The following is a 27,978-nucleotide window of genomic DNA, read 5'->3' as shown; positions in this document are numbered from 1 at the left end:
ATGGCGACCAAATGAAATTACTAAAGGGCGCTCTATCGAAAATAAATGACTCCTAAAGTAAGATCCACTTCCAAAATGGCATAAATTTTCCCAACGGAAATGTTTCACTTTGTTTGACTCCCAGATGTTCTATAGTAAAACCCCTAGATCTTCTATAAAAAGATTTCCAGGTCTTTTATAAGAAGACCTCCAGATCTACCATAAGAAGACCTCCAGATCTACCATAAGAAGACCTCCAGAACTACCATAAGAAAACCTCCAGATCATGTACAACAATTTCTGCAGATTTTCTAAAATAAGTCCCCCAGATCTTCTATAAGATGGCCCTCACGTCTTCTACAAGATGACCTGCAGCCCTTCTATAGGAAGACATTCAGGTGTTCTATAGAAGTCCTTCAGATCTGCTTTAGGAAGACATTCAGGTCTTCTATGAAAAGTCCTCCAGTTTTTCTATAAGAAGGCCTCAGATCTTCGATAACAAGGTCTCAAATCTTCCATAAGAAGACCCTAGGTCTTCTATAAGAAGCTTTCAATGTTCTAAAAGAAGACCTCCAGATATTCTATAAGAAGACCTTCTATGTGAAGACCCCCAAATCTTCTAAAAGTAGACCTCCAGATCTTCTATAAAAAACCTTAATGTCTTCTATAAGTAGACCTCCTGGTCTTTAATGAGAAGGCCTTATGCTTTTCTATAAGAAGGGTCACCTGCTCTTTTATGAGAAGACCATCTGTTTTTTTTATAAGAAGGTCTCCTGCCCTTCTATGAGATGAGCTCCTGATTTTCTATCAAAAGTCCACCTGCCCTTCTATGAGAGGACCCTCTGCTCTTCTATGAGAAGACGTCCTGCTCTTCTATTAGAAGACGTACTGATCTCCTATGAGCAGACCTCCTGCTCTTGTATAAGAAGACCTCCTTCTCTTCTATAAGAGGACCTCCTGCTCTTCTATATGCAAACGTGCTGCTCTTATATGAGAAGACGCCCTTCTCTTCTATGAGAAGACCTCCTGCCCTTCATTGAGCATACCTCCTGCTCTTGTATAAGACAACTTCCTTCTCTTCTCTAAGAAGACCTGCTGGCCTTTTATATGCAAACGTGCTGCTCTTCTATGAGAAGACGTTCTGCTCTTCTATGAGACGACCTCCTGCTCTTGTATAAGAAAACCTCCTTCTCTTCTATAAGAAGACCTCCTGCTCTTCTATATGCAAACGTCCTTCTCTTCTATGAGAAGACGTCCAGCTCTTCTATGATATGACCTCCTGCTCTTCTATGAGAATACATCATGCCCTTTTATGAGAGGTCCTTTTGCTCTTCAAGGTGAAGACATCCTGCCCTTCTATGAGAGGCCTTCTGCTCTTCTATGAGAAGACGTCCTGCTCTTCTATAAGAAGACCTCTTCCACTTCTATAAGAACTCCTGGACTTCTATAAGATAAAATTGAATTAAAAACTTGAATATTTTAGCTTTGTTTTTTTTTTTTTCTTTAAATACATTCTTTGCCATATCGACGCCTCCAAACAATAGTATGCTAAGTCGACTTAGCACGTTTTCAAGTTCTTTACATTTTTATATTTAATGTCCTTTAACTTAAATTCTGTCAAATTTTGGTTATAATCGGACAATCCGAACCGAAGTTATAAACAAATATTTACTTAGCTTAGTACTGAAGGTCAAAGAAATTTCCAAACTTTTAGAGCTTGTCCTGCAAAACTCACTATTCAGAATTAGCAAACTATTATTTGGAGGTGTCGAACGTCCTTTTACTTAAATTCTGTCAAATTTTGGTAATGACCGGTCAATCCGAACAGAAGTTATAAACAAATATTGACTTAGCATAGTACTGAAGTTCAAAAAAAATTCCACACTTTGAGAGCTTCTCCTGCAAAACTCACTTTTTAGACTTAGCATACTATTATTTGGAGGTGTCGATATGGCATAGTCCAAAAACCACTTTTCCAAACAATTAGCTTTGATTATTCATACAGTGGGCTTAAGTATATATAAAATTGGAAAAATATATTTTTCAGATCAAAAACAAAAAAAAAAAAAAAAAAAAAACACCGAAAGGGTTAATTTATATTAATTATATTTTGCCGATAAATTGACCTAAATACAACAATAAATATAATATTCTACATCTGATGTTTTAAATATCTTATAATACAATTGAAATAATATGTAATTATAGTGATGGTTGAATAGACAGTTAACTTTATTGTGGTCCACTGAAATATCACCGTTAAAACTGGGAATTGAACCCAACATCTTCAGATTAAAGTTCGCTTAACCGAGTTGGCCAATCATTCAGTTCTTATGTGATTATACTTTTCCATTTATCCTAGTTTCTTTAAATGTATACTCAATAAATTGTGGGTTTCGTCTTTTGGCATTTCAGAAAGATACAATACCAAAAGACATAACCCATACAGCTTCTGAAATTCTGAAAAAAAACATTTTTTTTCCAAAAATATATTTCTTCTCTGTTTTAAAAACACGATACTACAAATTTTCGATGTTTTATAACATCGTTTTCATTTTATAACGTTTTTTTGCTCTCCCCGTGTAAACTCTTGCTTTTGTGGGTTACGTCTTCGGGCATTTATGGTGACGATATGTACATATGTAGTCATGTTTATGTGTTAAATGTTAAAAGTAACAGCTTTACATTTATGCCTGCTTGTTTACATAGCGCAGTGTCCGATCTGCTTTGCTTGTTTGTATATCAAACGAGACTGTTTTCTGTTCAACAAGAAAAAGAGAGTGTCATCCGGATCCGGCTTTTTTACTATGTTTTTTTGTTGTTGTTAATCATTTTCATGTTAATTTCTTCTTCGAAATGGCCATAAATGTGTTAATGCGTGTGTGTATGTGTCGGTATGCACTTGCTATTTGTTGTCTTGTTAATGATTTTTCGCTATTTCTGGTTTGGAAATGAAACGCATATTTTTTTGGTTATTTTTTGTTTATGGCGTCAAGAAGAGTGACTTCTTTTGAAGTTAAGTGGCATTTTTTTTTTGTGAATATTTTAAGGAATGAAGAGGAGTTAACAATCAGATAAATACGGAATAGTGCTGTAATTGTAAAATGTAAGCAACATTGTCTTTATCACTTTTTCGTTGCTTTGTTCTTTAATCCCACTGATGGGCCTCAGTTTCATAAATTTATACATGGACAATGGAAAGTTTTTGGACCAGGGAACCAAACTTTATTCTAAGTAAAGGATCTATGTCTAACTGTGATGACACATTGTAATAACAATATAAGAAATAAACTTACAAGAGAAACATATGTACACACTGGTCAAATATTTGATATTTTCCATTTCAACAAGTTGAATCTTATTAACTATCCCATCTGCTTATTAAATATTTAACTTTTAAATAATTAATGAGTTGAAGCTGAAAGAGAAATTAAATATTTCCGATAAAACAAACATCTGTAGCATAGGCATTTCACCGTTGTTGGTTTGGTTTGTATGTTTGCCCTAAAAATACATGTGTATAAAAACATATACTTATATGTTGTCACTGCAAAATGAACGCATAACCGATAAGAAGTCCCAGTTTCCATTTCGCAATGAATTACGCAACGATGACTTAACTTTAAAAGGTGAATCTTTTATTTGGCTATTTTTTTGCATATTTAAAGATATTTGAAAATAAATGAATGTGTTTGACTTATCGACATACATATTCCGACATTTTGTATACATTTGTTAAGGTTATCTTTCGATCGCGTATAAATTTGTTCCCAAACAAAAGAGATGGTTGCTTTACTAATTCTTAGACCCTGGAAAACAATCATTGGAATATGTTGCACTGATATTTGTTGCAAAATTTTAGGAGTAACTCCTAACTCCATTAAAATGATGGCCATGTTATTTGTGAGAGTGTTATCTTTAAACCCAGATATTGTTTTGCATAATTTGTTTAGAAGAATTGATAGAAAAAAATTTCAATTAGAAGGAATTTATGTTGTGGCTAAAAAAACAAAAAAAAAATGAATCCTACAAAAATTTGTGAAAATCGGATCGAATTTTGATATAGCCCAAAATCGGTCAAAATCCAATCCGTTTTTCACAATTTTTTTAGCCACAACAACGAACTGGTAAAGTTTTTTCACCGGTTGGTTCATAATTGCGGCCTTTACAGAATTTTCGTTAAAATACACCATTGGTCCCATACGGCACCGGCTAAAATTTTAATATAAGGTTTATGGATAAAATAGAAAAAAAGGAGGAGGCAGTAGTTACAAAATTTTTATTGTTGGGTCGGCCAAATGCCCATACATCAACAACTCTTCGTATTTGTACACTCTGCCTATAGGCTAAGGATGAGTTATGCACTTTTATACGATGAACATGTATTCAATTCAGCCAGGCAGGCGAGACTCTCCGACTGTCTGACTGGATGGCAAGAAGAATTGGATTTTCTAATATTTTGTCTAAGCTTAGTTTAAGTTCGAATATGGACTATATCGGTCCACACCTTTGGGTATCCCTCACACAAATATTAAAACGATTACACGCATCTACATTTTAAGGATATGTCTCAGATCGTTTTTCTTCAGCCTCGCGTTCTTTATTACCACGGTAAAAATAATGATCCAAGAACTCATAAAAACCCTGCCGACATCAACTGAAATTATTGATGACCATGCTTACTAACGAATTGAATATCCGATTTGGCCGAAACTATGCACTTACAAACGTACATAATCCAAACGGTCAATATCGGACAACACTTTCAGATACCTCCTCCCTCATAAAAGTTCAAATTTTGCTTATTTGATGATCTTTTCAAATTTGTGACGCATTTACGCCATGTGATCCAGCGTATAGCGATATAATGTGTTTCATGGACAAGTCAAGTTTCCAGACGTAATGGTCCAAAAAATCCTACGGAGACCAACTTATATCTCTGGTGATCACGGTAGACAAAAGCAGTGACTGATATTGATTGGCCCAATTTAGCACATCGTAATATTTATTTCAAAATTCAATCAAGTTTAAAGATGGACTATATCGGACAACTCCGTTCGGTACGTCCCTTACAAAACGTAAAATTTTTCCCTTAAGTGTCGTTAAACGCTGTTCGACTAAGAAATCCTACAATGACCAACTAAAATAAGCCGTTGACACGATAACTGTCGATAGGGATAACTCATAATTCCATTCTTTCAGGTATCTCCTCCGGAAAACTTCAGAACATTTGCGCAATTTTAAGCCGTTGTGATCATGCTTACAACATTAAAGTTTTTTTGCTAGGGGAAGCCAATACTTCCTCCTTCATTCGCCTCTCGCACTATAGTCTGTAGTAGTTTATGTTGTCTTTCTTACAACGCTTTAATTCTCCATACTTCTCTCGATAACGGACAGAATTATGTTTTTTGTGTAGATTGAGTCTGTCAGTGGAATAATAAGACCCACTGTTTGTGGTAATTACGCAACAAATGTACGCTGGAAACTTCTAAAACGTGTTTGGCACACAAAATGTCCCTTCGGGTATAGATATGCCGTGATTAACGTCGGTACGTGGCTACCTACCTTCCGGTATAACCCCACGGTGTTCTCACAAGAGTGGACTGGTTACAGACGACCAATCTGCCCCCCTTGCACCGTAGCGAGGTATCAATTGTGTTCAAGTGTTTGACCCTGTTAACCACTTTGGTTTGGAGCGGAACCTATCTAAAATTCCTGTCTTTCTATGGCTTAGACAGCCGGTTGCAATGCAACTCCACATTCAATCCTGCGACTCTACCCGCAATTTGTGTACAACCACTACCACCATGATACTCCCACAAGGGGGCCGACACCTACTACCAGACTAGGCCAATAAACCTATGGGCAACTGGTACCCGTGGTCCCAGAATTAAGTCTCTGGTACGACATAGTAACCAAGAAGACTACTGTCAGTTGGTCCCCAAACGGAGCCGGGATTGGTGGCCCACTCCTATAGGGTGGTGGGGGACTTCTCTCATATCGATGAGTGCACGTCGATTTACATTGCACAATGGTCCCAAATTCAAATTTTCTGGCCAAAACTATTTCAACGTCCATTTTGTATTGAAATTAATTATTATTTATAATAAATGTGTACAAACAGCAATTCTTACGTTTTATCTACCAAAATGGCCAAAAACTGCCGAAATTTGTTGAACAGGGTGGTCCCGTTGTGTGGGGTCTAAACCAAAACATTGACCTATGTTAATAATTTTTGGTACGAAGGATTCATATCTTCCAAGAGGTCAAAATACCAAATTTCAGCCGAATTGGTTATAAAGTGTCGCTAAAATCCACAAAATATCTAAAATCGGACGGTACTTTTAAGTGCGGGCTATGACAAAAAATTGACCTATTTTCAAAAAAATATACATACTTGTTTCCTACACTCTGAAACCCTTAAATATGAATTTTAAGGAAAATCGGTTGATAGATGTTGGTATTACCGTTCTATTTCAATTGGATACTACGTACAGTCAAAACAGGTATTTACAAAAAATTCTTCCATCTTAAAATAGAAAAATCCACTTTATTTTAACTGTGGCAAATTTGAGCACGATTTGACTTCTGAATTTATTAGTACAGACCCCCTGCTATCTTTCAAATTCGATTCGGAGGTGGACAAATTTGGACATTTTTTTAAAAGTTTAAGTATATTTAAAAAATATTTGTAAAAAATAATTTTTAATATATATAAAAACATTGATTTCATTACGCTAATTTTACAAATTTCATCATGCTTTTTGTAAATATTGTAAAAGTACTCATTAAAAGCTTCCCGATTCATAATAACTTTGGTCTCACTTCTATATATTTATGCAGCGACGCACTACAACAAAAATTGTATATTTTACAGCACAAAGTCTGTTTTATTTTTACAAAAGAAAATGTCAACTTTGGTACTGAGCCAATCAACGAATACTAACGTTATTTACAAAAACTAATTATTTTCAGATGACTTGAGTTGTTTTTTATTATTCTGTGCAAAAAAAAAAATAATAAAATTTCGAAACTTCAAAAATAGGGTTTTGGCCAAAAATTTCCTGATTGAAACCTATGTGCATTGGCTCAAACACCATGTCTTACCATACCACTTGTATAGAAGTTCTTCATGACTGAAATACTCGGGAAATGTAAACCAAGATTATTCTTATTTAACCATACTGAGGGTGTTTAACTGTAGGAGAAGCCGACTAATCCATTTTTACTTCTTTGGATCGTTATTTCGGAATAAAAGGTATTTAATCAAATCAGTTGGTATCCGAAAACAAGTTAGTAATGGGCCTTGCATATTTCACATACTTCATATAAAATATCTGCTATTAAATACCTTTATTAACCTAGCAGCTTGGATTAAAACTTATAGAAGGCCCAATGAAACAAGTACAAAGTATCAGTCCGCTTCGCCGACAGAGATATACCCTGAGCCTGTGTGAATTGAAACTCTTTTCTTTTTTAAAAAACTTATGTATTTAGGGGGTTTTCAGAATTTTGGGCACATGAACTTGCTGAAAAAATATGGATTTGGATTAAAGCTCAAAATTTTTGCGGGGGAGGTACCTAAACTAATGCACCGACATAGTCCATTTTTGAAGTGGGTCTCATTTTGGGGGTCATTCCTCACGATAGATGTTTCGCTTACCAAACATTTGAGTTGGTCACCACATAATTAGAGCTTTTGGAGCTTTATATTAGGAAACATGGATTTGTCCAGGAAAAACATCGTATCGCAGTAAACAGGGCTACTGGGCGTACATTCGGTAAAAATTTACCCGAACTTAAGCAAAAATTTAAAAATTTGCGTGGGTGGTACCCTAAGCAGTGGAACGATAGGGCCCACTTTTGAACATAAACTAAGTTTGGACAAAATATTTCGAGATTCAAGTTTGTATCAAATCGGTTGCTCAGATTAGAGATATCACGCGCACCATTTTAGCGAATATTTTCGAACTTTTGTGTGGGAGGTATCGGAAGGAGTACACCTACAAGCACCATCTTGAAATTTTATAGAATAATCGAAGAAATATTACGATATCCAACGTGTGGACCAACGCAGTATTCGGATCGATAGTTATCTCTCGCACCAGCTACTACACATGTTGGCCGTAAGAGTTTGTTTACAGATATCGCGTAATTTTCTCAAGAAGAATGGACGTGCCATTCAAAAAACTTGTACCATCGTAATAGGGGCCTTGAGTGTAACCTGTTGCAAGAAGCATCAAGACGACTCGAGAGGTGGTCCTAAACAGCACTTTTCGGAAATTTTGTGTGGGAGGTACCCGAAGGAGTTGACATGTACAGTCCATGTTCCAACCTGATCTATGTCTCGTAGAAATAGTACGATGTGCAAAGTATGGACCAAATCGATTACTGCCTTCGAGTGTTTTCGTGCGAAAAGTTTTGAACTTTTGTGGGGGAGGTATCAAAAGAGGGGACCCATATGGCCCATCTTAGAACTTGATTTAAGTTTGGGCAAAATATTATGGCTGCCAAATTTTGAACCGAATCGGTTTATCCGTTCGTGCGCTCCATCCACTACACATGATGCCATAGCGGGTTTTTAGAGCTTTCGGGCCATTTTCTCAGAAAGTAACAACAAAAATCAAAATGAATCGAGAATCGTGTGTTGGTACCCGAAAGAGTGAACCGATATAATTCATGTTCGAACTTTATCAATGCCTGGTAAAAATATAACAATGTGCAAAGTATGGACGAAATCGGTTAGCCCCTTCGAGAGTTATCGTTCGTATAATTTCTAACTTAAATATTACAAAAGACAAATTTGGAACCATATCGGACAGACAGACGGACGGACATTGTTAAATCGACTCCAAATTGTCTAAAGCGGATTTCGTCCAGACATATTTCGATGAGACACATTTTGCACGTATGGAAGTGTATACCTATACCCTCGTTAGCATAAATGCTGAGGGTTAAAAAAACCAAACTCATATTCATGAAAATTCTGTTTGTTTTAAGAAAATAATGAATAGTTTCAAAACGTGTTCAAAAACTCCAACCAAAAAGTGATAACTACATTATAATACAACATTATTTATGCAATTTTGTTGGGGACTTTTAAGTCATAACATGTTGACTTTCTTCTACCAACTTTTGTTGACCATTTTTGCTGCGAGGCCTAATCTAGATGTTTTAATTATTATTTGTTTTTTGATTGTTGTTTGTCATATCGTCGGTGTCATGCTTAAGTGTTCCATACGCCATTTGCCTGTTTTGAGATAATCGCATTTTAATGATTTGCGTCACAACTGTGTGGAGCTGGCTAAAGCAAATATTTATATTTTTGACTTGAAATATTAATAATAGTGTATAGAACATATTTCCAAAATTTTAGAGGAATATGTATTAGAATATAAAAGTTATAGAGATTTTTTTAAAAAAGAATTTTTGTCGATTTGTTCCATATCCGCACTTAAGACACAAATGTGAAATACTGTAAATCACATTGAATTGAAAGTGACAAACAAATTTTTCATCTTTGCCTCAATAAACTAAATACTTCTAAATTGAAAATAAAATTCTGATTTTTTAAATGTGTTTGTAAACTTGTAAGTTTTTAAAATATTAATTTCATAACTGAAAAAAGTTTATGCTTTCCCGACGAGACGCGGATATCTCGGAAAACAGAGCAGATAGAAGAAAGCCGACTAGAAATTGAGAAAGAGCATACCCGAAAACCCTAAAAATCACATGTATCTCAAAAAGTCAAAAATGGCGTATGGAACACTTAAGCATGACACCGACGATATGGAAAATAACACTGTGCCACAAAAAAAAAGATAAGGAAAACTGAGTAGATTATGAAAGTAGAGCTAAAAATATGAGACACGTGTATCGGCATTTTTAAAGTTTACATCGGAAAGTAACCAAAGTAGGCGGGGCAAGTACCGCCCATTTATAGTTTTTTCGAAATATTCAGGTTAAGATATATTGGAATCCTTGCATTTCAGGTATATAGTGTCTTTGGCGACTTTACAGAGTAGGATGTGGGGAATATTTTTATTGAAAAATTTAACCCTCTTGCGGTTCGCCAAGGGGGTCTTTTTGGTCCTTTTTTCAAAAATCTTTGAAAAACTCCTTTAAGGTGTGGTCATAGCAAATCCAAATATTCTACAAAATTGTTCGCCATAAAATGTTACTGTAAATTTGTAAATTTTATCTAATCGCTAGGAATCTTTAAAAAATGAAAAACTCGTTTTAGGGTTAAAGTCGGACTTCATCTGAGTTTATTCAAAATTGTCCCTCAAAAAATAATTTTAGAGAGATGACATCAAAGACAAAAATATTCTTCGTCAAATTTCACTATGAGTCACCAAAGGAATCAAATATATATTTACATTATATATAATGAAAATATTAGTATCAATTTTGCTGAAAAAGCGTGAAAATATTTCCCAATTTTTGATGAAAACATTTTCCGTCTTTTTTCGATTTGATGCATGAAAGTAATATGAAACTTGGTTCTAGGTGAAAAGTGTCAAAAGATGAAAAATTCTACACAAAATTCCACTACGAGTTTCATCTATGTCTACTATTTCCATAAAAAAATAGATTACAAATTTGTATATTTTTGGATGAAATTTTTTGTTTTAATTTTGTACTGTTAATTTTACTAAATTCCATGCTGGATCAAAATCTCACAAAATCCTTCACTTTTTAGGGATATTGTTAAAAAAGGAAATGTTCCAAATCAAATTTAACTATGAGTCTCTGAGTAAAAGAAATCTGTAACCATAACATATAATATTCTTATCAGCCCTTATTTTTGGCATAGAGTTTAGGGTCATATGTTACAATTTTTTTCCAGATTGTCGTTGTGATTGGACACCTATGTTGTATGTGAAAATACGTGAGAGGTTTACGGCTCACATGCACGATTTGTCGTGGTCCAATATAATACAATGATGGCAGTAACTCCTGTTTTGGTGGCAGTTAGGGAATTAACCCTAGAAATGGACGTAAAAGGCTATATCCTAACTGGATTTGTTATGGTAATCCATAATACAGCTATTTAATTCAATTTCTAGAGTTAATTCTCTAAGTGCCAACAAAACAGGAGTTACTGCCATCATTGTATTATATTGGACCACGACAAATCGTGCATGTGAGAGCCCTTCTGACAACTATATTTTCACTGGACCATAGCCGTAAACCTCTCACGTATTTTTACATACAATATTATTTATGACGAACAATTTTGTAGAATATTTGGATTTGCTATGACCATATTTGAAAGGAGTTTTTGAAAGATTTTCGAAAAAAGGACCAAAAATACCCCTTTGGTGAACCGCATGAGGGTTAAAATTTTCAACAAAAATATTCCCCATATCCCCACATTGCAAGGATTCCAAGATATCTTAACTTGAATATTTCGAAAAAAACTAGAAATGAGCGGAACTTTTCCCGCCTACTTTGGTAACTTTCCGATGTAAACGTTAACAACGCCGATACACATGTCTCATATTATTAGCTCTACTTTCATAATCTACTCGGTTTTTCCGATCATTTTGAAAAAAAATTGCATTTTGTTGCACAGTGTAATGTACAATAATACCGCAGACAATAATACATCGATTATCTTAAAACAAACTGAATTTCCATTATTATGACTTATGTTTTATAAAATATAAGTTTTAATCTACAAATTTAATCTAAAATATCAGTTTAATATAAAGTATTTTGAGTAGCAGATAAACTCTAAGAAATACATGAAATATGTTTATCTCAATGTTTTCATTGAGCCACTGTACATATGTATTTTGAAGTGTCAAGGATGTCATTGCATACCATCAAATCACATAAACGATTTGGCAGCTAACCATGATTTATAATAGACCCTCTAGGCCATGTACAAATGTTGTGAAAGAAAGTCCTTTCTTTGAAACCCAAAACAAAAAATGCTTTTACACAAACTTTTATATTTGACAAAACAAAAAAAAAACTTCACTTTGATGAATATAAAATACTCCTTCTTGTCTCCTTCCTTCTTTCCTTGTGTTGGGTCTATTATGCATGCACTTTTTTTTGAAGCAGTTACTGAAAGTGGCAAATATTGGAGACACTCGACAAAACGAGTAACAATCGAGAGAGACAAATAGGCAGGCAGATGGCAGCAAAACATACATAGATCAACAACAGCAGCAACAACAAAAAAGCTTTCACTACCAACAACATGTTGGCTGGCCATAGCAATGATAATGGTGGAGATGATCTTCATTATTGTCGTCAATGGCAATGAGGACAACAATGACACACAAAAGAAAAACAAAAACAACAAAACAAAAAAAAAAAAAAAACGAATCATAAACAATTTGCACAACACGATACTCTGAAACCAGACTAACAACTGGTGGCAAGTTAGGCTGCGACCATGGATAAGACTGAGCTTAGCTTAAGTGAGCATAAAATAACAAACTATCAACAGAATGGTTGGTTGTCAATTGGCCAACAACTAGGTCTGCCTGTGTGCTATACAGAGTTTTATTTGTTTATGTTTTCTTTTTATTTTTGTAGTAAGTTATTAAAATTATGCCATGATACACTTACGATAAATTGTCAGGCACACAACATTCTTGGTGACTGACAAGAAGAACAACAGGTTCATGGTTGAGGAAAAAGTTTTGTTTGTAACTTACCTCCACTTGTTGGTCTAAATCCATGTGATAGCGGCACCAAGGCCACTAGAGCCAGAAGCAGGACTATTTGTGTTAACGGCCGCCTTGTCAGTTGTAAGGATCGCCCTGTGAGCGATCTTTTGGAATTTATCCTTGACATGATTGTCTGTTTGTATAAAATTACGTTGTTGTTGTATTGTTGGTTTCTTGTTATAGTTGTTGTTTTTTATGTTAAAAATAAGACACTAACTAAAATGGAAAAATAGAAAATTTCAAATTTGAATAAAAAAAAAATGATTGGAACTTGTTGTTATTGTACTGTGGCAAATTAACATAAACGATTTGTTGTCATTTGGGCTTTGGAATGCTGCACGCTGTTCTTTGTTAAATCAATCTAAACTTAAACAAAACAAAAGACTTAAGCAACAAACTTGTTTTTCTTTTCTTTTCATATGATCGTTGTTCTTGTTGTTGTTATTGCGTTTATAGCAACATACGCACAATTATCGTTCGATAGTTGTTGTTTGTTTCTTTCTTTTAGAATTCGTTGCATTGCAATTTATTTAAAATGGATTTGTGTGTGTGTGAGTGTGTGCATTTCTTGTTTTTAATCGAAGAGAAATTCTAAAAGAACATTTTATAATTAGTTTTCTTTCTCTCGTTATTTTATTGTTGTTTATTTCATTTCATTTCCTTTGTTTTTTTTAGCACATTTTATATTTTTTTGTTCGATTTTCTTCATTATTTGTTGATAATATTTTTGTTGTTTGTTTTATGTTCGAGGTATTGCCGATCGTTACGCGTTTTCTTTTCTTTCTTCAAGATTTCCTTTTTAGGAGCTTCCACGGCGTAGCTTTTAAAAATATTTTGCACTTTATTTAAAATGTTTTCTTTCACTTTTGTTCCTTTCTTTCGTATTCTTGTAATAGAAAACACACGCACACCGAAGCTATGACCAAGGGTCTGTTGACCAAAAAAATGAAGAGGCAAGGTGTTCGTGTTTATCTAATTTACATACACCTGCTGCTGCTCCAAAACAATACAATTACGTTCGACTTCGAACAGTTTGTTGTATTGGAAATGTTAAGGGGTGGCGGGTGCAAAAATTGTTATCGCTTGCCGTCAGACTAGCAGAAATATGGAAATAACGTTACGTTATGAAACTACCGACCGTTGTTGATAATTTGGACGTCCATACGCTTGGACGTTGCGCCAGTAAATGTTTAAGCGATGACCAACATTAAAGCATTCTTCTGTTCAGTTGTTGGCTGAGAGCTGGCTGGCTGGTTGGCTGACTGACTGGCTGGTTAGCCAGTGACTGTGTGTGCAAAGAAGAAAAGATAACGGACTTCGAATTTTATGCTTAACAAACTTTCACTTTAGACATGGAGCGCAGAAGCACACCGACCGACCAACCGATCGACCGCACCATCAACAATGCCTGAGATTGAGTACGATGGGCCAACTCTTTTATTTAAGCGGCGGCTCAATAACAACTCTCAACATCGGTAGCTCGAAAATCTGAAAAGCCCGGTTTTGTTTGTTTTCCTCAGTCAGTCCGTCTGTCTGTCTGCCAGTCCACCGTTTAATTCTTTTATTGGAGCAGCATCTTAAATTGTCAAAAAGCAAAAAGAGTTCGGTTTGGTAAATACATAATTATCATTCCAAAGCCTATTGGTCATGCGCACTTCAATAGCTCTTCACTTGTCACTTGCCACCGGTCTAATATAAATGCACTTTATTTTTTTTTTCTTTGATTTGTCTTTTCGATGGCGTGTGTGTGTGCGTACGTGTTTCCATGTGTGTGATTGCTTTCTTGCAACTGTAACGGTTACCGTTCGTTTCAATAGCTCGAAGTAGAAAAAACGCAAAATTCGAACACTTAAAATTTCCACATGACCGTACCCTGTGGAATCTCTTGAATAACTGAATCACAGCTTGGCGGTCGATCAGTATTTTTAGTTTTGATCGCAAGCTCATGGCATAACAGGCTCTGTTAACTTTGTTATGTTAAAATCTCACTCTCTGGTTGTTATGCTTTTGCTCTGCTTCTCTAGGCAATTTGAAGCCGCTGTTAATGTTCGAATTGAGCAGTGAATGAATGAGTAGTAACGCAGACGGCTCATAGATGTTATGTTTGGAGCTTAGTAGGCAGTTGTTTTTGGATTTCCTGATTTTCGGAAATCCGTCTTTTGTTTTTGTGTTATGCGAAATTATGTTTAGGCAGACATAGCAAATATGTGTCATGTCAATGCAGCGTAACGAAGTGCAGTTAATAAAAATAGGGGGAAATCATTAGTTGTAGGAGGCTGAAGTGCTTCCATGACATCGAAGTGATCTCCCCGACATGTTTCCTGTGTTTACGTTTTATTTAGCGACGGGGGTTCGCGGTTTGCCAAAACTACGTACATCATAACCTTTATTGCTCCACCCCACTTTACTGTAGTTTATTGGTTGTTTTTTAACCTCAGGCAACAATATATGTTTTTTCGGGAAGTCCTTTTTTATACATAGATGACAACAAATGAAAAAGTATCAGTCGGATTAATATTAGCATGTCTGAATTGAAACTTTCATCTATTAATAATATCGAATCGAATACCGGCTATGCAACCAAGGTTAGGTTAGGTTTAAGGATGCGCAACCCTCTATTAGAATAGGTGACTGCTTCACTCGGAGACCGTTAGTCCATTGTGTTCATCCTTTGTAGGCTAAAGATGATGGAGTTGATGATTTAAAGATGATGGAGGTGTGTTGTTGAGATGATTAAAGATGAAACAGATGATAGAGTGTTGATGCAGCTTGATGAAATGAGGATGATAGGATAGAGATGAGGAGATGATGGTGAGTGTGGGAGATGTAGAGATTGACGCCAAGCAATTATCTGGAAGAGGGAAAAGAGTCTGACTATTAAGGGTTGTTATGGACCTTTGCCAAGCCATGCTAGATGTCTGGCAAAGTTGAGTAGGACGACGGGATCTATGTCAGACAGAAAGGTCAGAGTGTCTATCTCATATCTGCCTTGTGTTCGGTATCTCCTTGTTTGCAACATGGGGCACCTACAAAGCAGATGTTCAACAGTCTCTATCTCCTCCGCATCTTCACATAGTCTGCAGTAGTCAATGCCACTGTCGTTCCATTTTGAAGTTAGGGACCTCACTCTGCAGTGACCTGTTATAAGTCCCACCGGGATTTTCATCCCTAACTTATCAAGTGAGAGGAGGGAAGCCGTTCTTCGACAAAAAACCTCAGGCCAGAATGTCTTGGAAACCCTACAACCAGGTTCCAATAGTTATCTTTGATGTGCTTTCTCATTGAAGATCTCCCGAAGTTTGCCGATGTAGTGGCACATCCGTGGCCGGACGGTTTCATCAACTGATAAGTCGATAGACCTAGAGCCACCTCGAGCCAGTTCATTTGCTACCTCGTTTCCCATGATGTTGCTGTGATCCGGAACCCAACATAGCTTTACGATAACGTGTATATCCAATAGAATAGCTCTTGAATTTATGGTCCATGACTTGAGAGCCTTGAGGGCCGCTTGACTATCGACATATATAGCCACCGGGCCTGTAAGACCGCATTCAAGCCCTTTCACCAATTCAGCTGCTTTCCTGATAGCAAGAATCTCCGCCTGAAAAACACTACAATTATTGTCAAGCTTATATGAGTTTTTAATTAGTGGATTCTCGCAGTAGACGTCAGCGCCAGTACCTTCTTCCATCTTGGACCCGTCTGTGTAAATTGCCAGACCGTCCAGAGGAGATATGCACATATGCACATTCAACCAAAATTCTTTACCCATTTGGGGGTTTTCAGATTTTATGGCCCTTTTTGGACGTTGAACTTGCTGACAAAAATTATGCCAGGAAGCATAGACTTGCCCACGAGAAACATAATATTGCTGAAAACAGGACCACAAGCATAAGCATCGGTATAATTTTCCAACGGATCGTCGAAAAGATCCTAAACTGCACTTAAACAAAAATATTGATCCTTTGTGAGGGAGGTATCCTAAGAAGAAGTCCGATATGGACCATTTATATACCCTCAGCATTTATGCTAACGAGGGTATATACCCTTTCATACGGGCAAAATGTGCCTCATCGAAATAATGGCTTTCCCTTTCAGACAATTTGGAGTCAATTTAGCAATGTTCGTCCGCAATATTTTGCCCAAACTTAGTTTAAGTTCGCAGATGGGCCATATCGGGTACCTCCCCCACAAAGTTCAAAACATTTCGCTAATATGGTACGCATGATAACTCTCGAGTACAGTAACCAATTTCGTCCATACTGTGCACATCGTAATATTTCTACCAGGCATGGATCAAGTTCGAATATGGACAATATCGGTCCACTCCTTCGGATACTTCCCAGCAAAATTTGAAGGAAGTGGTTTCATGCGATTACGTGATTTCATGGCATCTTTTGCATTGGTTCAAACGAAGTCGTGAAAGATCCGATCTTTTCATTTGCATTTGAACCAATGCAAAGGAAGTCGTAAAAGATCCGTTCTTTCCATCACCATTTGAACCCATGCAAAGAAAGTCGTGGAAGATCCGATCTTTTCATCAGCATTTGAACCCATTCCATCGATCCAATAGAGATGAATTTTGTGTTTTTATTTATATACATTTTTACAGTGTTTTATTTAACTTGCTTTGGTGTGTGTTTAGTTCAAATCTGGTAACTCATTTTTAACACGGTTGCAGTTGACCAATCCAACTAAAACTTTGCACACTTTTCAGATTTGGATGACAATACACGAATATGAAATCAAAACCAATATTGGTCCATTTTTACTCTGTTTTACAGTGTTTTATCTAATTTGCTTTTCAAATCTGGTGACTAATTTTTCACACAGTTGCAGTTGACCAATCGAACTTAAAATTTGCACACATTTCAGACTTGGATGACAATACATGAATATGAAATCAAAACCAATATTGGTCCATTCTTACACTGTTTTTACGGTGTCTAACTTAACCCCCTTTTTCTAAATATATAAGATAAATTATTTACAATAGGCTTGATGTTGTCGGAGACTCGAAATCACAACCACCGTTGTTAAAACTCTCGTCGTAAAGATAATGTCATTGCAAAGGGTTGGTGAAAATGACATGCCAAAGCATTGGTGAAAATTACATGCTTTGGATCTAAAAATGAATAGCACCTTTTGGGGTCCACGCTCATATAAAATTCATCGATGAAGATGCTAAGAAGATGACATGCCAGATCACTTGCACCCATGATTGAATGGCATCTTTGGCATCGAACATTTTGCTGAGTTCCTACATAAAATTCCGGAAAAATGCGGTTTAAGACATCCTCTCGAATCGTTTTGATGTTTGTTGTAACAAATTGTTTCGCTGCCCCCATTACGACGTTACAAGTTTTTTAGGGGGAAAGTCCATACTTCCTGAGAAAATAGCCCGCTCTAAAAACCCGCTATGGCACCACGTGTAGTGGATGGAGCGCTCGAACGGATACACCGATTCGGTCCAAAATTTGACATTCAAAACATTTTGCCCAAACTTAAATCCAGTTTTAAGATGGGTCACATTAGTCCACTCATTTTAGTACCTCCTGCACCAAAGTTCAAAACTTTTGGCCAAAATGGTGCGCACGATAACTCTAGAAGTCAGTAACCGATGTGGCCCATACTTTGCAAAAAGTGGAAAATGTACGGTACATGTCAACTCCTTCGGGTACCTCCCCAACAAAATATCGGAAAAGTGTTTTTTTTTTTATTTTTCTTGCAACAGGTTGCACTCAAGGCACGGTGATACAAATTTTTTGAAATTTTACGATGTGCAAAGTATGGACGAAATTGGTCACTGTACTCGAGAGTTGTCATGCGTACCATATTAGCGAAATGTTTTGAACTTTGTGGGCGAGGTACCGGAAGGTGTGGATCTCCGAATTTAAACTAAGTTTGGGCAAAATATTGCGGACGAACATTGCTAAATTGACTCCAAATTGTCTGAAAGGGATTTGGTCCGAACATACAAGGTACCGTTCGAGAGTTATCGTGCACTCCAGCCCCTACACTTAAACATCGATCTTTTTTGACATCAATCCTTTTGATATCTCTGAACGCCCATAGCAGCGAAAGTGCATTACCTTGGGTTAACAACGGGAAACTTGGACAACGAACAAAATTTGATGTTTTGTGAGTAAAATATACAAACAATTTTTAAAAATACCCACTGGCTTCGTCTGTGCTCCTTTTGGATCCTTCCCCACAAAGAGTTCACAATTTTACGATAAAGTGATAACTCCCAAACGAATCAATTGCTTTCAGGTCCAATTCTATACTTCCTGAGATAACGGCCCATAAGCTCTAAAAACAAACTTGCGGCACCAACTAAAATCTTAAAACGTTTACCAGACTTACATCTAGTTCCAACAAGGTCTATATCGGACAACACCTTTGGGTAGTTTCCTCAAAAAAGTATGGTTTAAGGGCTGTTCGAGGATAGTTTGAATTGTTTGCCGAAGGTACTCATTGTAGTCCTATTTAATCCTAGATAAGTCCATTCTTCCTGACATAATGGCCCAAAAACACTTTGGGGCTTTAATCCAGTTTTTGATCACTTCTCACATCGTGTTGAAGTAGTGTGTAATCGTTGTGATCAGGACTACAACATTATATAGGGGAAGCCAATAGTTTCTGAGATATGGACCCCGAAATTCTAAATACTTCTCGCATTAAAGTTTTTAGTAGTCCTTGTTTTTAGCAGTTCTTGTTTCAACGTTATAACTTTATTTTCCATATTATTATCTCAATAATAATTTTGTTACAATACATAAAGGATAGTCGTAGGATAATTTTATTGCAGATGGGTCTGTTAGCCCATATAAAGCCACTGGTCGTCTAAACGCCAAAAAAAGTGGTTGCAAAAATTGAGGTAAAATTCGACTTTTGATGAAAAATTTAAATATTCGATAAACGTTTAATCATAAATGTTAGATTCATATAAAGTCAGGGATTTGTTAGGAATGTAGTAAGAGTATTTTCTCAATAAAAAACCGAGGGATTGGCGTATATTAATCTCCAACATTTTTGGCACTTTTAAAAGAATGCCCGATTTACGGTTTTAAAGAAAAAAGTTATTTTTAAAAAAGTTTAAAAATGTCTCAAAAATATCATTTTCAAACACAAATTTAAGTTTTCTCGCAAAAAAAATTCTCGGCGCTAAGTTGGTTAAGGAAATAAATGGGTCCAAAAAACGCACAAAAATTTACGGTGGAAACTTGCAAACCTTTTTGTCGCCCACTATTTTTTTATTTTAGATATCTAGATGTTTTTCTGGACTTATTTTTTACTTTAAGAATTACATTTGAAATCGTCTTCATTAGGCGGACGATTTTTTAAATGCTATTTTTAATTTGGGAAGCATGAGGTTTTTCAAAAATCGGAACGATGAACAAAGCGGGTTTCTTTAGAACCTTTGGAATTTAAACATGATCACCAACAATTATTTCCAAAAATCATTGGGAAATAGTTTCACCTAATGAAACAATCTCAGGGTAGAAAGCACAATCTAAAAAAATAAAGCACACATTTTATGCCATGTGTTTCGGAATTGCTACTAAGATTTCATTTTAATTTTACTTTGTCTTTTGTCAATTGATGATGATAACTGTCATATCAAAGTCGCGGTGTACTTATGCGTTTCAATTGTTTCATTTCTCAATAGACGCCACTATTATGTAATTTATTTCCTTCTGACACACTTCTTCTTCTTTTTTTCTTTGATGTAAATGTGTAACACCTGTTGTAAACTCACACACTTTATAGATGACGGCTATTAAAGGAAAATAAAGCGTTTCGAAATATATCGGTCTCTCCATAAAACGCCAACATTTCCTCAAGAGGCCCCCATGAAGAAGACATTTACAAAGTGTTTATATTTTTTCGAGTTTTTATTTTTTATTTTCTAAATATGTAATTAAGCAAACACGGTACGCTGCTGTTATCTAATCACACACAAAAAATGAAAAATGAAAAATATAAAAGCCCTTAAATTGTGGACCCATCAACTGGACAAACAAATGACACAAACAATTGAATTGAAACTGCTGAAATGTGGCCACAACAGAAGACATAAACATGGAAATGACAATAGAAAAACACTCTCACTTTTCACCGTTGCTTTTTTCTGCAGTGCGGTGTGTACATATTTATCTTTGGTTCACAAAATCTCGTGTAATCACCGTGTTGACACGTAATTACCACTGACGCTGGTTAGTGCTCATCATACCTTCTCAATTGTGGTCACTAGACATGCCACAAGTGATTGTTGTATTACCAACAAAACACCGCCACTAAACACTGACCACCACCACCACTCGACACACTCACTCACACGCTCACTTTGCACGGGACAAGTAAACAGACACCTCAACTCAATTCCTTAGGAAAGCAGAAAGTGAAAATGGCTATTCTTCAAGTGCAAGAGAGTTAGTACGAACGTCTGTTGGTGTGCGGTGGTTTTGTGCAATGATCGCCTCCAACCACAGCAACGAGGACAGAACCACCCAACAAGCCCATTTAATGACTTTGGGAAAAAAACTACTCAAAGACCTTAGCAAATTTAATTGTCTGTTTGTTCATGCCTTTATTTGACAAGTGTTCGAATGAAATTTGGGGGATTGAATTTCAACAGTTTGATTTGTTATTAATAAATATAGCTAAGATTTCTTTTAATTAAAAAAAAAATACCAAAATATATATGGATTTGTTCTCTTAAAAATTAAAAATCTACAAAAAGTTTTAGTAAAACAAGAAATTAAATACTAAATAACTTCAGCATAAGACTATACGAAAAAAATAAGAGGAGTTGAACCTGGACCTAAATGTACTATGAACATATTCCTAATTTTCAAAGTAGCAGTTTTGCAGGTGATAGAAAATGTTTTGAAGTTTCCACTGCACATTGGTTCAGAATCGTCTTTTCCTGGTCAAAATTCTGTAACTTTTGAACGGATAGAGATATTTTCATAATTTTTTTGGTCGGCTTTAAAAAATCGTACAATTCTGTTTGTAGTTGCAGAGGAATTCAAGGTCAAAGTTAAAATTTTAAGTTTTTTTAATATTTTGCATCAAATGTGATTTTTTTTTTGTTTTTTATATGTTCTAATCCATTCAGAGAAAACACACATTTTAATTCATGAAATTTCATTAAATTTAAACAAATTTAAACAAGCAAAGGCTATAGTCTGGACCCTACAACTACTACCACTGTGTATAGGCTTAACTAATAATAATTAATTTTACATTTGACTACTGTCGACAATCCATTTGGAACTGATTTAAAGCTTTGCTGTTCTTCTTAATTAGCAGGATACATGCTTCGAATACACCAAATAGAAGCAGAGGTATTTGTCAAAATATTAAAATTGACATAGCCATCAATGCCAACACATTTGTTGTTAATTTAAAGCTCAGATGGTCTAGTTTCATTAACGAGCTCACTCCTGAGAATATGTCCAACAGAAGCAGAGATACATATCTGCCATGGACATAAAATTCCACAAATTGGAAACTGGGATACCTGAGCATTTTTTTCTATATATCTAGTATTTTAGCACTTTTGTTAACGCAATTGGGATCAATTTAAAGCTCAAAATGTCTTCATTAGTATATGTGACCTTTGTTGAAGTACCCGCAAATAATGCTGGGATATTTTTCATTACAATTCAAACTAGAAAATGGAAAATTGGGATGTATTTTGGGATATTTCCGTTCTTTGACCACCTACGCCAACCTACATTGCATCATTGTAAAAGTAATATTCTCTTCTTTCATTGGCAAGTTTTTGGAATACTCCTACTAGAAGCGGAGATTTTCGAATAAGAATAAAATGTTGACTTCTTCTCCAAAATAAATAGGCTTTTTTACCAAATAAAATTTCGTGACAATCCGATCAAAACTGCGACCTGTAGCGTGATTACAAAAAAAAAAAAAAAAACAAGTAAAAAACTGTCAGTCGGCTTTGCCGACAGATATATACCCTCAACCAATGTGAAGCGAAACTTGTCCGATCGAATGTATTTAAGGCCTCTTCAGAATTTTGTGGCCCTTTTTGGACAATTGAACTTGCCGCAAAAATGAGGATTAGGAATTAACTGCACTAAGACACAAATGTTGAACTTTTATAGGACAGGTACCCTTAGGGAGGACCGATAGGGCCATTTTAAAAGTTAAACTAAATTTTGTAAAATATTCCATATATCCAAAGTTTGGACCAAATTGGTTGCCTCATTCAAGTGATATCGTCCTAGCATTTTAGTGAAATTTTTTAAATATTGGGGAGAAGTACCGAAAGTTGTGGACCGGTATTGCCCATGAAACTAACTGGATATAATATGACGAAGTCCGAATGTTGGACCAAATCGGTTGAACAGTTCGACCGCCACATATTGTGACATAGGGGTTTTTAACACCCTTCGGGCTGTTTTCCTAAGAAAACTGTTACCGTCGTAAAGGAGGTATCGAATGCAAATCGCTTCAACAAAAATCAAAGTGATTCGATATTAGGTCATAAAGTGAACTTATCCGAAATTTTGTGTGGGAGGTACCGGATGGAGTGGACAAATATAGTCCATATTTGAACCTGATCTATATCTGGTAGATATATTAGGATGTGTAAAGTATAGACCAATTCGGCCACTCCCTTCAAGAGTTACCGTACGAACAATTTTTGCGAACATTTTTGAACTAAATACAAATTGCTAAAACAAAAATCAAAGCGATTCGAGAGATGGCCCTAAACTGAACTTTTCCGAAATTTTGTGTGGGAGGTACCCGAAGGAGTGGACCTATTGAGACCATATTGGAACCTCATATTACTCTGGTAGAAAGTTTACGCTATACAAAGTACGGACGAAATTGGTCACTCCCTTCAAGAGTTATCGTGCGCACAAACTTTCCGAACATTTTCGAACTTTTGTGGGGGAGGTACCGGAAGGAGTGGACCGATGTAGGTCATCTTCGAACTTAAACTAAGTTTGGGCAAAATATTACGAAAGCCAAAATTTGAAGCGAATCGATTCATCCGTTCGAGAGTTATCGTGCGCTCCAGCCAGCAGGACAGACAGACAGACAGACAGACGGACGGACATGGCTAGATCGACTCAAAATTGTCTGAAACACATTTCGTCCAAACATACTAGGGGTCTAAAACCATTATTTCGATGAGGCACATTTTCATCGTATCAAAGTGTATATACCCTCCTTAGCCTAAAGGCTGAGGGTATAAAAATAGACAAAATTTATATATTGCCGACTATTCCGATATATCCATTGTTTTACCACATATGCCAACCTACTTTGCTTTCATTGTCAGGCTTCGTTTCTGGAAGTCCTCCAACCAGAACTGTGATATACGTCATTACAATTCATTATACCATCAGGATTTATGCTAACGAGGGAGTTGATTTAGCCATGTCCGTCCGTCTGTCTGTTTGGCTGGCTGGAGTGCACGATAACTCTCCAACGGATCAACCGATTCGGTCCAAAATTTGGCTTGCGTAATATTTTGACCAAACTTAGTTTAAGTTCGTAGATGGGTTATATCGGTCCACTCCTTCAGGTACCTCCGCCACAAAAGTTCGAAAATGTTCGGAAAAATTGTTCGCATGATAACTATTGAAGGGAGTGACCGATTTGGTCCATACTTTACACATCCTAATATATCTACCAGATATAGATCAGGTTCGAATATGGACTATATTTGTCCACTCCTTCGGGTGCATATCGCACAAAATTTCGGATAAGTTCAGGCCTGCTCTAGAATCACTTCGATTTTTGTTGAAGCAACTTGCATTCGCTGCCTCAATTACGACGGACCAAATTTGTTTATGGAGCAACCCCATACTTCTTGAGAAAACAGCCCGAAAGGTGTAAAAATCCCTATGGCACCATATGTAGTGGCTGGAGAGCACGATAACTCTCGAACTGATCAACCGATTTGGTCCAAGATTTGACCTACGTCATATTTTGTCAGAGTCCCAAGATAGGCAATACTGGTCCAAAACTTCCGGTACTTCACCCGATTCTTTTAAAAATATCACTTAAATGGTATGCACGATATTTCTTGAACAAATTTGATCCAAACTTTGGATCTCCTAATATTTTGTTCAAATTTAATTTAACTTCTAAAATGGAGGTACCTTTCGCTACCAACCCCACAAAAGTTCAACATTTGTGTCTAAGTGCAGTTTAAGGTCTGTTCGAAGATCATTGGAAAACCTGATCGTTATGGTCCTGTTTACAGCGATATTACGTTTTCCGTGGACAAGTCCATCTTCCTGGCATACTGTTCCAAAAGTTATAAGATGAAATGACTAGTGGGCGCGATGTCTATCGAAAAGATATGACTCCCAAAATAAGTTTCACTTTCATAATGGACCACGTCGGTCCATTCCTTTAAGTACCTCCTCTGCAACACTTTTGAACTTTAATCCTAATCCACATTTTTGTCGGAAAGTTCAAATATCCAAAAAGGCCATCAAATACTGAAAGACCCTAATCACATTCGATCTGACCGTAGATGAAAGTTTCAATTCACATAGGCTGATAATGTTTTACTTGTTTTCATTACAATTCAAATTAGAAAATAGAAAATGGGATGTATTTTGAGATCTTTCTTCACTGGGGCTGCAAAACTTTCCCTCAAAAATTTGTGGATACAGGTCCATGTCATATCCCACATAGAACGGTACCGCCCAGTTTTCGATATTTTCAAGCTTTTAGCCGCATTCCCGACATCCCAACATTTGGTATTTACACTTTGTTGGGGGTATAACATATTCCTGCAGGATCTCCCGATGTTAAGTATTTCAGCCACATTATCCAACTTAAATGGCTTTAATCTGGCATTTAGTCACCCTTGGGGGCATTAAACATTCCTGTTTACAGAGTTTACTTGTTAAAGTTTTTTCCGAATTAATTAGCAAATTCAAATTCTTGCACATTTCACGTATTTCTCTGCGCACATCAAATCTATGTTGCAAATTTTGTTTATGTGTTTTGATATTTCTCATATAAATGTATATACCGCTCTTTGCCAATAAAGCACACACACTTTAAGATACAAAATTTGATTTGGTTTGATCGATTTGATTTTTCTACACCAAAGTTCGAGTTATAAAAGAGTTTTATTGTGAACAAAATAAATAACGGCATACATTAATAATATATGTTCGAATTTCTTTGTTTTTTTATTATTATAGGCTGATAAATTTGTAATTGAATTTGCTCGTGCTGCATTGGCTTTTGTATTTATTGTATGACCTTTTTTGAGCATTAGTACATAAGTGTGTTTGTCTTGCTACATCTATTGAATACCTACCCCACCCAATTTTCCTTTGATAACAACATGACCATGAAATTCGGTATTAGGAAGCCACAAAATCATCATTAAATTAGAAACATTCAATCGATGCTATTATCAGAAGCAACTGACTGACGAACTACCTGACTGCGTATATTACATAACATTATTACATAAAACTCAATTAAATGGCAATCAAAACTTAACAGCCAAAGTCAGAGAGAAAGGGTTTCACTTTCATAGATATTGGCCGACGATAGGTGTAAACATTCAAACAGTGATCGAGAAAATTACAAGGTGGTGGCTACATTTCATCAGTAGTCGATGGTACATCACAAATTACACAGCATGCAGTATTTCCTACTTCAAATTGTAAAGGGCTGATAAATTATTTAATGAAGCACAGTATTGAATGGATATAAAATTATATCACAGGAGAAAGAAGCATTTTCCATATCGTCACCTGAAATGACCAAAGCCGTAACCCATAACACCTTAAATTTACAGTAGAAGCGAAAAAAAAAAAAAACGTTATAAAACGAAAAACTGCTTTGTAGAATATCAATTTTATGAGGGCGAGTGTTTGGAATATTATCAATCATGTACGAATGGGAGTAAGTAATGAAACTAAAATCGCGAAAACGCTTGGTTTTGGTATTCGTCATTACAACAACATCTGCCATGTTACCTTTTTCCGAAATGCCATTTCTTAAATAGGATCGTTATGTATGAACGTAGAAGCTTGAAAGATTTTGTATTTTAGCTTTATGTATGAGATTCCATTAAAAAACTAATTTTGATTTTCATGTGGGTTACGTCTTCGGACATTTCTGGTGGCGATATATTCATATAGTTCATAGAAGCATTATTTTATATTAGCACATCTCTTGTAAGAAATAAACGTATCTTCAAAATTTGAAAATCTAATTTAAACCCAGCAAAAAATCGTCCCAAAATAATGGGTTTTTAAGGGATTTTTGGCAGCCGTAACAACTTACAAGTCCCCTAACTAACCCATTATTTTAACAAGGGCATATCGCACTGAATTACTAGTTATTCTATGAAAACTGAAATAACTAGTTATTCTACGGCCACTGGAAGTTGAAAAATAAGCTATATGATAAAACAAATATATTTTTTTATTTTTAGAACAGTTTAGGTGGAATTTGTTTTCAATTTCAACACACTTCATATTTTTATTTTATTTCGCCCCTTACTGGATTTAAACACACGAACTTCTGCTTTGTAGCCGAACATACTAGGCCAAGCACACGAACATTAAGGGTTGTTTCAATGTTTACATGTGCACCACCAAGTTTTCATTGTTTTTTTTTTTTTTAACAAAAAATACCTGGCCGGCGGTGAGCGTTGAACATACAACACTCTGATTTGTAGTCGGATACACTAGCTTTGTGCCACCGTACTCATAACTTACTAAAGATTAATTTAAGTAGTTATTTTTGTTTACATTACTTTGTAATGGGTTACATAATGACTAACGGATCCGAATTTTTGCTGGGAAGATATCAAGCAGTCTAGGACCATCAACAAAAATTATGATTTTGGCAGCCAGGAAATAGTAATAGAAATAGTCCACCTCGGATCAGGATAGTTATCGTGACACTTTAGTTGGTCTCAGTAGGGGTTTTTTTTAGAGATTTTTAGCCGTTATGTCAGGAAGCATGGACATGACCACGATAAAATTATATTGCTGTGAACAGGACCGCGAGGAGTACCTTCAGCGACTGTACTAAAGCTGAAATATTGAACTTTTGTGAATTTTATGATGTGTAAAGTTTCGGGCAAATTCGTAAGTTATCCTGCTTGTTCTTGTTGTAGGTACCTATACTGGCTGCGTTTATAATGTATCAGTAGACAAGTGAGTGGGTTAAGCTGAACAGTTAAACTAATGCGGGGTGTCGTGCAGTCCCAATCCACATACAGGATATGTGTTGGGTATTGAGCTATCAATTCGGGTCCAATACGAATTGGGGCGGC

The 27,978-nt window shown here is 36.0% G+C and overlaps 1 protein-coding gene and 1 long non-coding RNA gene across 2 annotated transcripts in view; one reads left to right on the top strand and one right to left on the bottom strand.

Annotated features, from left to right (window-relative positions):
• The window catches only part of flz (transmembrane serine protease filzig), a 66,363-nt gene extending 52,285 nt beyond the window's left edge, over nt 1-14,078 (bottom strand). Inside the window, exons 1-2 of the mRNA XM_073988608.1 lie at nt 13,807-14,078; nt 12,657-12,884 (exon numbers count right to left, since the gene is read on the bottom strand). Coding sequence (XP_073844709.1) covers nt 12,657-12,795 — 139 coding nt within the window. The 5' untranslated portion in view covers nt 12,796-12,884; nt 13,807-14,078. The remainder of the gene's footprint in view (nt 1-12,656; nt 12,885-13,806) is intronic.
• LOC141404851 (uncharacterized) overlaps nt 1-27,978 on the top strand; it is a 312,536-nt gene that overhangs the window by 36,349 nt on the left and 248,209 nt on the right. The gene's annotated exons all lie outside the window — the stretch shown is intronic.

Source organism: Musca autumnalis, unplaced genomic scaffold, assembly GCF_047663935.1.
Source record: "Musca autumnalis isolate F117 unplaced genomic scaffold, ASM4766393v1 scaffold_5, whole genome shotgun sequence".
NCBI classification, from domain to species: Eukaryota; Metazoa; Arthropoda; class Insecta; order Diptera; family Muscidae; genus Musca; species Musca autumnalis.
This window is presented reverse-complemented; position numbering and strand designations above follow the sequence as displayed.